The 15612-nt window shown below is 33.3% G+C and overlaps 2 protein-coding genes across 2 annotated transcripts in view; one reads left to right on the top strand and one right to left on the bottom strand.

Annotated features, from left to right (window-relative positions):
- Positions 1-3511, top strand: part of LOC144849531 (HEAT repeat-containing protein 3-like) — a 31145-nt gene extending 27634 nt beyond the window's left edge. The window contains exons 14-18 of the mRNA XM_078706466.1: positions 55-143; positions 1374-1517; positions 1787-1963; positions 2380-2515; positions 2710-3511. Coding sequence (XP_078562592.1) covers positions 55-143; positions 1374-1517; positions 1787-1963; positions 2380-2481 — 512 coding nt within the window. The 3' untranslated portion in view covers positions 2482-2515; positions 2710-3511. The remainder of the gene's footprint in view (positions 1-54; positions 144-1373; positions 1518-1786; positions 1964-2379; positions 2516-2709) is intronic.
- Positions 3512-5338: 1827 nt separating this feature from the next.
- On the bottom strand, positions 5339-15119 carry LOC144849540 (enoyl-CoA delta isomerase 2-like). The gene is made up of 10 exons (XM_078706481.1): positions 15017-15119; positions 10507-10663; positions 9908-10006; positions 8991-9185; positions 7607-7679; positions 6788-6890; positions 6438-6558; positions 6138-6227; positions 5816-5959; positions 5339-5580 (listed from the first exon to the last, which is right to left on the bottom strand). The coding sequence occupies exons 1-10, from the start codon at positions 15076-15078 to the stop codon at positions 5425-5427; spliced, it is 1200 nt and encodes a 399-aa protein (XP_078562607.1). The 5' UTR covers positions 15079-15119; the 3' UTR covers positions 5339-5424.
- Between the last annotated feature and the right edge of the window lie 493 nt (positions 15120-15612).

Here is a 15612-nt window from a genome sequence, read left to right as displayed (position 1 = left end):
AATATTGTTCACCTAGATTTTAAATATTATTATTTTTTTCATTATGTGTATTAGTGCCATCAGGAGAAGAGTTTTTGGAAGCCTTGACCGGTGCTTTAAGATCTGTCATACAAAAAATGAGCACAATAAAGCAGGCACCAAAGGTACTTTATTTCATTTTATTAGCTTAATTTTAATTCATTAATTTGATTAAGTATACCTGCCATAGAGCGAGTTTCAAATGTTGTCTTAAACACCATTTTTCAGGTTCATACTCATCCTATATTCTGAGGATTAATTTACCCAAGTTTTTAGCTTGATCGGAGAAATTTGAAAATTTGACCTTGACAACCTAACAAACGCAAAGTTGTTCTTCTCTTATAACGAGATGCACCTTCCCCCCAATTTGAAGGCTTTTCTGAAGTTCCAGCCTGATCAGAGCAATTTTTAAATTTTACCTCGACCTTTGACATCACATGACCTTGGTTGGCATCCTCCTTGATATCGGATTCATTCTCACCCTATCCTCAGTATTGTTTTTCCTAAGTTTCAGCTCAATCTGGGCAATTTAAACGACCTAAAGAACACAAACTTCCTTATACCGATTTGTTCCGATAAACCATGTGATTGTCAGGATCTTTTTTTTTTTTTTTTTTTCTATTAGTTATCCACACCTTGCCCAATAACTCCTTGTAACTGTACGATCTCTTTTTTTAAAAGAAGTTATTCGCACCTTGGCGGATAACTACTTCTGATTGTATGAGATCAGATACACCTTTTTTTTCTGTGTTATTAGCGGACAACTCCTTGTTATTGTCCTGTTTCTTCTTTTTTTTTCTTTGGGTATTTCTTTCTCCCTTTTTTGTGTCTCGCGTATCTCTAAAACGTGTAATCAGAACATTTCGTAACTTTGTCAAAAACTCAAAATTTATGTGAAGTTGTGCAACTCCTATTTTTCAATGACGTCATAGTTGCGCAACATGACTTACGAGAAATGTTATGAATTTCAATAAGTGATCATAGATTAAAAACCAAAAATTATTTTTATGGACACTTAGTGAAAATTTAATTCATGTCAAGGATCAATTTTGTGTGAAGTAGAAGGTTTTTATGAAACTTGATAAAATTATATTTCATTGTATGCATCAACTTTATGTGGAACTACTCTACTTAATAAATTATGCAAATTTGAAAGCTAAAAAATTGATTTCTAATTTATTTCACGCACATTTCAGGCCATTTTTTGCATTACGTGCGCACTGCATAGAAATAGTCATTTTTGCAATTGATTTTTGTTCTTCATACATTTTATAAATAAATTCTAAATTCTATTCAAATCTCTAATAGTTTGTCAGTTTTGCCATCAGTATTATTTTGCTTTTTTAACATTGCAGGGTTTGACTCAACACCATGTTTCACAATTATGCAACCTTGGAAAGAGTTCACCTTGCGAGGGCATTCGTGTCAATATCTTAGGTATGCTGGGAAGTATTGGCAGCCTTTTAGCATTTGAGGAAACAGCAGAGCAAACAGTAGCAGTAAGTATATACATATAGTATTACTTGCCTAGAGATCAAAGAAAAAAGAAAAATATATTGTAAAACAGTCTCCTGAATTTAGTCACAATCTTGTGAATCCTGTTGCATGTTTTTAGAGTAGTAGTAGTTGGAATACATGGAATATATAAGAATGTTTGTAGTAATGTATAGCTATCGTACAAAACACTGATTAATTTCTGTTCATGGAAATTCCATGAATGAATGTTCAACATATCCATATTAATAAGTTTTTTACCAAACATTAACAGGCAATAGGTATTCAGCTTATAGACATAGCAACTAAAGACCCTAGTGTGTGGGTGATTGCCGAGGCATTAGATGCAATCTTCGATACATTTGGAGATGGAAAGACAGCGGATATTGTTGCAGAAAATATAAATCTTGTTGCTAAGTTAAAAAACATGCTACCTCAACTAAAATCAAAGGTAATGTTCTTGTAAAACAGTTAAAATTGTCAAGTTCAAATTTTTCCGTTATACCTGTATATATGTGATAATAAACTAACAAATAACACTTAAAAAAGGAACGACATATTAGTTCCATCATGAGGTCATTTTTAAGCTCAATTATGGAATTGAAACATCATTCCTTTTTTGGGGTGTATAAACTCTAATTCACAATAATAAGCAATAATGATAATCAAACATTTATATTCAAAGGTTGTCATTATATGTGATATTCAAATTGATAGATTAATGCTCAAACTGGTTCGGAAAAACTATTGCAATGTATCGTAGTGGTCGATTGACATTTTTCCAACATCATGATCATGCGTCACTTTTAGAAACTCCATTTATAATTTGTATGTCTATATTTTACATGATTTTATTATTGTTTTCAGTTGCGACAGAATAAGAGCAATTTAGGTGACCGTCTTCCAATTGTACATAATGCCAAAACAAATCTCATCAGGTTCATCAAGTACAAAGAAAAACAACAATGAAAATACACAAGAATAGAAAAAAAGTTACCACTGAGTAAGTTCTTTGATGATCTGAGTATCATTTTTAGAAAAAAAAGTTAACATAATCTAAATTCCAAAAGTGATCTTAATTGGGAGCTTATCTTTATTTTTCTTTATTGGTTCAGTTTAACTATCAGCCAGGCCTAGTATTTTGTACAGTTGTGAGTGGGAAAATAACCATGTTAATTGCCAGTTTCCCTTTTTCAGATCAGCAGGAATAGTTTTTCTGCCAGATGAGCTTGTATATGTCTAGGAGTTTTCCTGTTAGAATACCATCTAATCCAGCTGCTTTATCATCTCATTGCGTTTATGGCACCTGTAACGATGGTTGATATTAATCACCTACGTGTTCATGAGTAATTGATATTTGCTACTATGGCAACAATTGAAGAGCTTTGATTCCGTAACTCACAAAAGCACAAAGCAGCATAAATATATATATATGAATAGCATGGTTGGTATAAAAATTAATTTTTTATTTTACATTGTAATAATTAGTTAGTGTTTAAATGTAAATATATTTCACTTTTATTTGAGATTTTGTTTTTAGCTTTAAAATAATGGTAGTAGTAAGATTGGTGAATGCAACTGATGTTGTATACTGTACCGTACTTAATAGTGAGCTTTCGCATCTGGAGTCCGGACGGTGCACAAAAGAAAACGATAAATTACACAAAATATTAATCTGCACATACGTATAAGCTTAGTATACTCTGTTCCATTCATTATCGCGAATTCAAGTTTTTCATTTTTTTTAAACATTAAACATTAAACATATTTTATGTCAATAATAATGTGTATGCTATGAATTCCCTTTGATTCGTCTAGATTCATTAAAAAAATAAGCATCCTTGTAAGTCCCTTTTATGGTTTTGATTAGGTGTTTTTAGTTCATCATTTAGCTACAACCTAGCTTGAAACTTATAAGACACACCTGTAACGCTATGTTAATTACTGTTTCCTTTGTTGACAATACAGTAACATAAGTAAAAAAATATATACAGTATAATTAGTGTATTATTGTGTATCTATATTAGAAGAGAGAGTTTGTTACACAATTTGTTTCTACTACACATATCCATTCACATGAGACATCATCTTGGATACAATTTAGCCGCAAATGGTGTCTAAATGCTTTTTAAACTTTATTTTTAAAAATCTCTGTGTACAATGGGAGGTAGTTGGTTATCAAAATGACCAGAATTGTACTGTGAAGAAGAATTTAAATGACATTTGAATCACCCCCGGGATTTAAAGAAATATCAACGTGACCAGAATTGTACTGGGAAGTGTTAAACTAAGATTGTATAGCACCGCAAGATTGATGGGCGAGATATTCGCAACCTATGAACGCCATTCCGGTGGACAATATGAATTGTATGAATGCAAGAGTTCCAATAAGTTTAGGCCTACAAGTTTTTAAAAATTACTGAGACACATAGTACTAAAAATTATAGAAGAAAACTATCGCTATAATAAACACAATTTTTTTTACTTGTTAATACTGTACCATGGAATTACTTGGGAGCTTAGTGTTATAAGATAGGAGCTTAGCAAGTTATCTGTGCTATATAACCTTTGGATTGAACCATTGAACCATATCCCAGAAGGGGAGTTATAGATTATCAACATGACTGGAATTGTACTGCGAAGGTGGCCATCTTTAAGGTGTGTATATATTCTAGAATGTTATATACAGTATTATCTTTGGTCAAAGTGCCAATTCGATTTACAGACCAACCTTTTTTTTGCATTATGGAATACTGTTTTTAAATAATACTATAATGTACATAGTTATAATAATATAAATATAGTGTCTGTACTTATGATAAAGTTTTAGAGCCAGGTAATTTACATTCATAGATTGTATAAGAATTTGGTTATCGTGTGTGTATGTTTATCTCAAACATATTCCAATTTTGTATTCATTATTTAATTTATAATAATTTTAGAAGTTTTGAAAAAAATTATCAGAACCACAAAAATGCCTTTTTGAGGCACTGAAAGAAAATCATGATAAATTTACTCTTTCATTTTAATGTTTTCAATTGCTTATTAACTTTTGAAATTTTAAATAGTTTGTGGGCTATTACATTTTATGCAGATTAAACTATTACTATTATTTCATGTCATTGTCAGTATGTATTTTAATTTTAAGCAAAATATGAATATTTCTCTGAATAAAGAAAAACATTTTTTAATACTGTATTGTGGTTTTATATAAAAGTTTAAAATATAGGTTTTTCTTATGTTTTAAAAATATATTAAAGATAAAAAAATGATGTACTGTATAGTTTCGACAGCTGATTTTTGAGAAACCAATTGGGAGCATGCAGTTTTTCTTAATTTGCTTCCTAGTTTTTTGCTTCCTTATATCAATATAGCCGAACAAAATGGGATGCTAGGTCAATGTTATAACTTATAAACACATTTTTTCGTGGAGCACATTTACATTTTTTATTGGCGAATATTGTAGTGTTGTGCTTATAATATCAAAATACACGTAAAAAAAGTGTAATAAGATAGTGGTGTTGGATAATTTGTTCAAATTGAATGAAATCAAATTAAGTTTAATATTTGATATATACTGTATATATATATATACAAATGTCTACTACATGTCATGTCTTCCACCTACCATCAAGTCGATAAATTGTGTTTGCTAAATATACCTACTCGGTCTACTGTAGTGAAATATATAAAGTTTCTGTGTTTTTTATGTTGACCCGCAACATGGACGAACAGCAATGAAAAAGGCCAGTTAAATGATGATGTAATGCAGTGTAGAGACAGTAAGATCAAATCTGGAACATAAATCAAAATTGGTTGTTGGAAATAGTGTATATATTTATATATTTATTGCTCAAATTCAATTTGTATAAATATCCATTTCCATGTTGTTGCATTGCATTTAAAAAAAAATTAAAGTTTTGCTTTTTGAGTAAAGAAGTTCATGATAGCCTGTACACACTCATCTGAAGTCCATCTTTCCACCAGTAATTCACATTCGGCATCATTAACCTTATGTAGAAGGTCTTTGTCATTACTTCTGATCAGGTTTTTAGAAAGCCTCATTGACTGTAATAAAAAGAAAATGTAATGTTGATATATCAATTAAGTTATATGCATGTTTAATATTAATTGATAATAAACAATGTTGTACATATGTAAATGATAAATGAGTGACTAAAATGGTAATATACATATTAAAATAAGCATTCATTGACAATGTCACTACATAGTTCACAGGCAAAGGCACTATACCAGTGACTCTTGTGCCGTATGTGTGAACATACTCCTATGTATGACTCACATTTTTAGGCAACTTGGCATACTCGTCTACCAGCCTACTGGTCTCTTTTTGAAATTTATCATCTGGGAAAACACTTGCAACAAGGCCTCTGTCACATGCCTCATCAGCTGTTAGTTTACGACCAAATAACAACACCTCATTTGCCTAAATATGAGTAACAAATTGTATTTATTAATCTATCCTTGGTTCTTTGTATTGAAGATAATTGCATAAACTTATCCAGAAAAAAGGTCTGACACAACAAGAAGTCAAGAGACAAACACATTCTCTGTCATTGCCAAATATTTTGACTTCTCTATCAGAAATAACAGGAAATACCTACCTTTGCCCTTCCCATGATTTTTGGGAAAACATAAGAGGAGCATCCCTCAGGACTTTGACCAAGAGCTGAGAATGGAGTTACAAATGTTGCCTAAAAAATGTTAAAGATTTTAAAAGTCAAGATAAAAGTTTTTATATTGTATGTGTGAATTATGTTTTAAATTATGGTTGTTATATAACAGAGTTATATTATAACCACATTAGGCAAAGAACATTAATTCTAAACCACTCGGTGATATACTGAAATTTAATTAATTAATTTTGCCACAACATTAATAATAACCCCACTTTACTTTACTACCTTATTTGTACTGTAAACCACATCAAAGAGACCCAATATAGTGACAGATACACCAACAGCTGGTCCATTCACCAATCCAATTAAAGGCTTCGGAAAGTCAATAAATGCTGAAACAAACTTACTGAAAATAACAGAAAAATGTAGTAATTAACTGAATTATGTAAGTGCAAAGTAGTGCTGCACATGATGCGTTAACTAATATAATAATAAGTAAATATGTGAACGTAAAACTGACTACTGCTGCAAGGATCGTAATCAAATAGCAATTGTACATTTGTGTGTGTTGGCATAGGCAATTCACACATTGCATTCATTGGAGAATTATGCTAATGTTTATACAGTCTACTTACTTAAGTATAACTCCACCATCTTTTGCCATATCACTCATTGTATCCGGAGTTGCTGACATAAAATTATTTAGATCATTTCCACTGCAATAATAATCACCAGCACCTGTAGTAAATACAGTACAATTATTAACAATACCTTAATAATAATTAATTAATCATCATCATTGTAGATAAAAATATTTGTAGTGTTCGCTCAATATAGAAATCAATTTCATAAACTTAGGCAGAACAACAGTAGAAGTACTGAATTGTAGGGATATCTTTATCTAATTGACAAAATATAGCTTACGATTGCTCTGGGTCAATATTTTTAATGGATGTAGGCTTAACCCATCCCTACTAGACAAGCATAATTTTGTTTTTTTGTTTGGAGCCAAACCTGGTTTGGGAGAGCATTGTATAGTAAAGGTTTGCATGGTAAAATATATACCGTATGTACGTTAGTAAACGCCCAGGGTGTTCATTGTTCAGGAGGGTTTTTAGAGAGCGTTTATTCGAGGGAGTGTAATATGGTTACATGTATAATCAAATAAATTCACCCTAAATTTAAAATAATACAGCAAAATCAATATCAAGAAGTGTTAAAATACATGTGGCAGAGTATTTAATTGAGGGAAAATTAATTTGAGAGTGGAATTTATTAAAAGTGCCCATTTATTAGAATAAATACGGTATTCAACAAATGCTTGCAGTAAACCAACAAAAAAATGATTTAGCGGTCTAATATTAATACTATTTGTCTTTATTCAATATCTGTGTTGTTTACAACCCTCAAAACATCTTGTATGGTACAATTCAGACAAGAGGGATACAACTTACCTGTAATTGTAGCCAGAACAATAGTAGGATCTTTACCAGCAGTATCTAATGCTTTTACAAGTTCATTGTAGCTCTGTAATAATAAAATTTTACTAGATTTTACAATACAGTACTCACTGTATATATATATTCATAAATAATAGACATTCAATAGTTGTCATTTGATTGGATCACATGATGTTCACTAAATATTCTATTGTTCTTATGTCATCAAGAGTGCAATGTCGTTTGAGAGTAGTGTTGCATGTTCATTTTTGTTACACAGTGAGCTATCAGCTAGGCTGTTGTTGACTAATCATGTTTGATCTACCTGTAGTGTGCACCATATATAATTGTTTTATTCTGCATCCAAAATTTGAGTGCTTCTTTTTCAAATGGTTTAGGGCCTAGCCTCATTAAAAGTAGCTGGGTTATAAAACCAATAACTTCATTCGGTAAAAGATGAACATTTGTTCTATTAAAGTATAACCTTTCACCTCATAAAATTATTTGTACCACTGCACTCATAACAATCATAAATTGTATACTAACTAACTCATCATTTTAATAATTGATTCTAATAATAAATAAATAAGACCCCTGCAATATTGTATACAATGTAAATATATATTGCTGAATAAATGTGAATATAGTAAATAATTACCAATTTAAAACTAGAGAGTGCATACCTCTATCTAAAATATTTTTCTTAGGCCTACAAAAAAATTGCCCCTGAAAATAAGTGGTTTTTTTTTTAATGTTTGTATCTTATTTATTTGTGTGATTAGACTACAACCTTGTGAATAGGTGTTTGGGATATGGGTATGCATCTAGCTTTTCCCAGAGAAAAAATTGTGAAAAATGGGTATACACTACCAGACTCATACAAATTTGATCTGGTGCATGGATTTGGAGTCATCTATATAAAAAAAAACTGTGGATTTTGCCATCTGACCAATCAGCGTTGAGCTACATTGAGTTTTGTAAACACACGATACAAAACCCCTACTATTTGCTACCTTTATATCCTTGGTTGAAGTATATTTTTTACCTGAACTGCAAATTGTCGTAGCTTACAAAGATATAAAATATAAGTATATTACTTATTTATATGTGGGTAATAATCATGTAATCAGTTATGTTAAAACCTAATAGGCCAAGGTTTTGATGGAAACTGTGACCTGTAAACAATGAAATATAATGGCTATTTGTAGATTGTGACTATCCCTAGATGATGGATTATTGTGGCAAAGTTTGGCAAAATTTGGATAAAAAGTGTATTGAGATGTAGATTGTGACCTTGACCTTTGACCCTCTAAGCTGCTCAAACACAGACAACTTACATAAAGGGGTGAACACATAATACTCCCTGGCAGAGGTAATAATAAAATGTTGGGTTTCTTACATCAAATGTAAGTGCATTTTTCTTATTTGGTCGATTCAGCATGATTTTATAAACACCATCTTCTGATGTCACATTCAAAGTTTTAAACTTTTCTGTAGATCGTGCTTCTTCAGCTGTTGTTGAGCCATCTACAGTGACTCCCTGTTCATCTAGAAGTTGTTGAACCATATCTATGTATTTCTGTCTTGCACTTTCCTACAAAATATGTGTATAAAATAGTAAATAAAATAGTAACTTCCTACGTACACTTAGGTCATTTGGTATAAACCCTGAAATAATGTCGACCTTCTATAGGTCAGTATAGAGAGTGTCTTTAATTCTTTAATGGTATGGTTCGGTAGCACTACCGAAAATGAAAAGCGTGACCTAAATAGTATAGTCAAGACCGCATCGCGTATAATTGGATCTGCACAATTGCCTTTGGAGAACCTTTTTCTTCGGATCGTCTTCTTCTGATCAATTTCATCCGGCCTCTAGTATGTTCCAGTTGATGCGCAGCGGTCGGCGATTTCGTTCTATTAAGGCCAATAAGGCACGATTTACAAATAGTTTCTTTCCAGGAGCTATTAGAGCCTTAAACATCATTTAGACACTTTTTGTAATGTTTTTTTTTTTTTGGAGTTAGTGTTGTGTCCGTTGGATATTGTGCTCCGCCAACAGAGCAAACAGAATTTCATTGTTTTTTTCTTAAAACAAATGACAATAAATGATACTTGACTTGACTTGACTTAAATATTCAAATAAATTGAACATATACTGAATTTTAATATTGTGTGTAAATACAGAACACTATAGGAATAAGTTAACTCATTTGAATACATATAATTTTGTATTTTGGAGGTTTGTGAATACAAAACACATATGATCAAAACACAATGTGATCCTATGAATTCTTTGAAAACTAGTGAAAACCATACCTGATCAAGAGATCCTAGGTTAGTCCAGGCTTGCCACTTAGCCTTACCAACAAAGTCAAATGCCCCTGGTTTTGAGGTTTTACAAGTTCCAACAGTGGCCTAGAGAGATAACATAACAGATATGTACTATACAGTAAATATATTAGTTTTAGATAGATAGATTAGTTTTAATGGGTCATGTATCAACTAGAAAAAGATTAGTGAAAATCCCAAACTACCACACTGATCTGTACTACCACATAACATACAATGCTAATGATACAAATAATTGCCAAATCAATAATAATTAATAATTGCCAACATTAACATGTTGGATAAATACAGGTAATTGTCTCATCCGGAGCGTATATACCTGTATCAGTTATGTTATCAAGGCGACGTAAGAATGTCTGTCATTTTATTCTGAGATGTCCATTATAAGCACAAAAGAAAATGTTCATTCTAAATTATATTAAAAATATGTTTTAATTTTCTGTTATTAACAACTATTAAGTTTAGTTAGTTAGTAAATTTTACTGTTGTACAAATAATAAATTATTATGTTTACGTTTTGTGTATAGTGTATTATGAAACCGTCTTTACAAAAAAGTATACTTTACTTGTTTAAAAAGAGCATACATCTTCAATTTGGCCTCATTTCCTGGGTCTTCTTTTAAGAGGTTGACGCGTTCTTTAGCAGCATTGAAATCGTCTTCATTTGCAAACATCTTAGATGTCGTTTTATGAAATTGTTGCCTTGGAACAATTTGCCAAAATCTGAAAAAGTACACAAAATTAAATTCTTTTCCTATATAAATACAGTACCTTAATTCTAAGTTTAATTGTGATCTCGTTTACTTATTTTACTGTTCATAATCTTTGTTGTAAACTCTTTCTTCCTGTTAAATTTGCTTGTTAATATTTTCAGTATTTTGAACTAAATTATTTATTTACAGTATGGCCTGTGGCAAAGCGAATTTTGGTAAATGACACCCTAGATGGTCAGAAATGTACTCTCACACATAAAATTCATGATAATTGGCACCGCTAGTTGGTCTGGAAATAACACTCATGTATTGCAATCAGCAAAATGATCATACTTTTTCTGCCGTTTAAACACAGGTGACAACATTTTGTTAGTATGTTAGATACGTGTTCTGTGTTTTTAAATTTTTCTTTACTCAACGGTGTTTTGTTTTGATTTGTTCGGTTTATTAGGCTTTTTTTTTTATTAGTAGTGGTTTTTTAGTCAGTTATGTATATTATTAGGTTGAAAATTATTGTTGCAGCAAATAATGTTTTTTTTTTATAGTTTTTAGTCAAAATGATCAACAGTTAACAGCTACGTTATTTCCTGATGGGGATCCTCTTTTTAAAAAAAACATGCACTTTTTAGTGTGGCAAATCATGGACAAAAAAATAGTTTTCTACGTTTCCCGTTTGTACACCTGGGTGTACAATACAATGTATGAAAGAAACACTTAGGCAATAGACAAGCTCCTTGTATTTATAGGTACTCTCGTTTGGTTTCAGTTTTTGTTGCTAAATTCACCGTTTTTAACATAATTTCGGGCGATTATTGCTATAAAATTTGGGTTTTCATAATTAACAACTATCTACTCTCATTTGGTAGGTATTTGCAACATTCCGAGTCTCGTTTGTTTCCGTTTGGTTTTTAGTAGGAACCAATTATGTTGGGCCCGAACGTCCACACGCGTTGGTACCCGATCATCTTGGAATATAAGCCCGATCGTCCATGGCACCCTACTACTAAGACGATCGGGCCCAAGATGATTGAGCCCAGAAAATGTGGTCCCGATCATCTTTAGTGTTGGGCCCGATCGTCTCATGTGTTAGGAATCATTTTGGACCCGATCGTCTTAGCGCAGGGCCCGATAGTCTTGTGTTCGATATGGTAAAATCGATCATGTTTTATTTTGGTTCCGATAAAAATCAACATCTGGTATTCGGTATGGAGCGTCGTTGATACGCTTTTGCGGTTGTAATTGGTTCTGGTCAATATTTGTTTTGTATAAGGGATGAATGTTTATTTAGGCCTAATGTATATAATGTTTGTTTTATGTTTGTGAATGTGTGCTCTTTGAAAATCATTGTAAAAAATGCTGTTTCTGAAAAAAAAATCAGAAATTAATAGTTAAAATAGTTTATAATTAATAATAGAGTATTTATTACCAATGGGGCGTTCTTTCTATGCCTACAAATACAAGTGGAATACCAGAGTACCGTACATGTTTTAACCCAATATTATAAAATAATACTGTTGATTGAGGAAAGATGAATCTACCGTAGCATATTGACACTATGAATATAAGAATACGATTTACCCACAAAAATGTACATGCAGAAATTAACCAGATGTTAATTACAAAACCATTATGTGTATTAAGAGACACATACTTTTTTATTTGCTTTTTATTTTACTGCAATTATAATGACAGAGAACCTAATTGAAAATATAAATTCAAACTGTTTCCACTTTTGGAAGGCAACTGTTACTCATGCTTTGTTTATTTCGTAACACGACGTTTTATTTTAAGGGGAATCCCCGGATTGTATCACAGTAAACAAAATCATGTGCTGAAGAACAACAGGCGCACAGGTAGGTTTACTCGTCTCATCTCCTACCACCACATAACATTATAATTAATTAAAATGATTACATTTAAACAATGTTAACATTTATTAATTAGTAGTATAATTAAACAATCATATTTTTACAATAACGGTAATTAAAAGCACATCCTCTCCTCACCTGTAATAAAGTAAATGAAATAAGCCTAGCCTATATGATTAGCATATTATAAACACTCATCTAAATAAATTATCTACAGTAGGCATACCAGCTATAAAAACGAGATCATGAAATGTATAATAATCACGAAAATGTATTTAGTGCGGCAAATACAAAATGGCGCAACGCAATAAAACCCAATCGAAATAAAAAACATGACAGATATGATAAAAAATGCATAGCTAGTCTAGGCCTGGCCCTAGACGATTTCGATCCAAGTCGGCCCTAAACCGTCTCGGCCAAAGTCAAGTCGGCCCCAAGTCAAGTCGGCCCCAAGTCAACTCGGCCTCAAGTCAACTCAGCCTCACGTCAACTCGGCCAAAAAATAATCGGTCAACTCGGCCCCGTTAAAGTATGGAATGCAAAAGGTGCAAAGGAAGGGGATAAAATAATATTTCTTTATATTTTTTTACCTATGAATAATTCTGACTTTTAATGAATATTAATATTTAGACAATAATACATTTAGCAAAAAAATAAGAAGGATTTCACCAACTTTCCTTTATTTACGTTTAATAAAAATTCAAATTGCACAAATTGTTCAAATTGCGCATAACAAACACAGCCCACGAAATTCAGAAAAAAGAAGGTCGGCAAAAAATTGCCGACCTTAAATTCGCCAAGGTCGGCAGTCTCGGCAGTTCTAAAAATAGAAAATTCACCAAGGCCTAACCTCTTGCTAACCTAAGGCCTAGCTAGGCCTAGCCATCCTAGCTATATGTTATGCAAAAAGAACTAGCAAAATTAACTAAAATATAAAAACCTAACACTAAAATTTACAAGATAAATTCTATTTGATAATTGCTGAACATCGTGGTTCTGGAGCTAGCAGTACACAGAGCATAGTTGCTTGCTTGGCATAACAGGGTATTCCCCTACACAGGTCTCACGCTGTGCCCAGCCAGCTTGATAGAAAGCATGCCATGCAGCTCACGCACAACATGATGTAATGGTTGAGTGAATTCAGGGATCATCTTAATTCCATGGTTTGTTAACTAAACACAACATGGTGGTGAATATGCCTGTTAAAATTTCAATGATACGATCCCTTAAAGTACCATGTTGTTGCTAGGAGGCTTGAAAGGAGGGATCTAGCCTAGTTTCTAGGTTTGCCGTCCTCTGACAATTTAAGGTCGGCAATAAGGTCGGCAATTGCCGATTGCCGACGTGAAATTCGTGGGCTGCAAACAATTGATTAATAAGCTAGCATTCATACTATTATAATTAATTACAATATGAACATTTGGATAATAAATAGGAACACATTGTAGGCCCAATAATAATGATGATGAACGTACGTGGGTGCGTATGTTCGTTCGTGCGTCAAAATTCAATAAACATGTCCGATATGCGAGGACATTTATTAGGTGTATTAAATAAGATTGTTTGGTTGAATCATTGAGGTATAATGTTAACTCCATGGTTGAATCACGCGTAGATTTCTTCAGTGTATGCATTTTATTAGGCGACAACATCTTAAACCAATTCGTAGCTGCGCCTCCCTGCACCTTTGGCAGCTATTTCGATATCTACAACTGCTACGTGTTTTCGCTGACCGGGGGATTCCCCTTTTTTAAAAACGCAAATCATGGACAAAAACAATATGTACGATCATTTTTCTATGACCAAACGGTGGAACCATGGAGCTATTTTTAGCTCCATGGTGGAACGTAGGCCTACGTCTTCGATTTACTAAAATGTGGTACCTGCACGTGTTTTTGTAACACGCGGGTACTTCTATTCATATCGGCAATGAGATGATTTTTTTGTATGAGTATTTTTCTTATTTATTTTTTTTAAAGAGTGGATAGTAATAATCATAATAATATTAAGCACTTTTTGCGTTCCATACTTTATTGTGGCCGAGTTGACCGATTAGTTTTTGGCCGAGTTGACGTGAGGCCGAGTTGACTTGAGGCCGAGTTGACTTGAGGCCGAGTTGACTTGGGGCCGACTTGACGTGGGGCCGACTTGACTTTGGCCGAGACGGTTTGGGGCCGACTTGACCTGCACCCCCCTAGACTGACGCACACCATATAAAAAAATCCAAAAGTTGGTTTAATTGCGACCAAAATAAAACGAGCCCGATCGTCTTGTTTGTTGGCCCCGATCGTCTCTTGTCCCGATCGTCTCACGCTTTGGCCCGATAGTCTGTTCCCCGACTAGCTACTGGTAGTGCATAGCCGCCTAGCCCTACCTAGGCTAGGCCTAGACTACTTTTCTTTGGCAAATTGTTTAAAAAGCTGTAATTAAATCAAACATCTTGGATCCGGATTTGTTTACAAAAAAAATTAATTTCCTAATTAACTCATACTTACCGCCTTGATGCTGCAGAGTTCAGAAATTCTAACATTCGCCGGTATGACAATGAGGTTGCCATGTTTTGTTCCGAGAGTGTTGACAAAGTGCGAGGCAGCGAGGCACGCGAGGCCTCTCTCAAATAAGGTGAACAGCGATTGTTCAATAACTGGCGGTGAATAAAAGGTAACTGATATGCCGATCAAATAACATGCCGCAAAGAAAAAAATTGCGAGAGAATTCTGGAGCGCGTGTGAAAAAAGACAATTGTAATACTAGGCCTAAAATTAAACTTTAGCTAATATGCTTAGCCCTAACCTAGATAAGAGGCCTATGTAGAAAATAAGGTTCTAGGACACCTACCCCCTAGACAGTTACCCCCCGGATGTTTACCACCCGGACAACTACCCCCTTAGGACAACTACCCCCCGGACAACTACTCCCCGGACAACTACCCCCTTAGGACAACTACCCCCTTAGGATAACAACCCCCCGGACAACTACCTCCCGGACAACTACCCCCTTAGGACAACTACCCCCTTAGGATAACTACCCCCCGGTCAACTACCTATTATACACTGTTGCAGAGTCAGGTTGTTCCTAGGGGGTAATTGTC

The sequence above is a fragment of the Antedon bifida genome, chromosome 8, assembly GCF_963402885.1.
Source record: "Antedon bifida chromosome 8, ecAntBifi1.1, whole genome shotgun sequence".
Classification (NCBI taxonomy): Eukaryota; Metazoa; Echinodermata; class Crinoidea; order Comatulida; family Antedonidae; genus Antedon; species Antedon bifida.
Note: the sequence above shows the minus strand (reverse complement) of the source record. Positions and strands in the feature narration are given on the sequence as shown.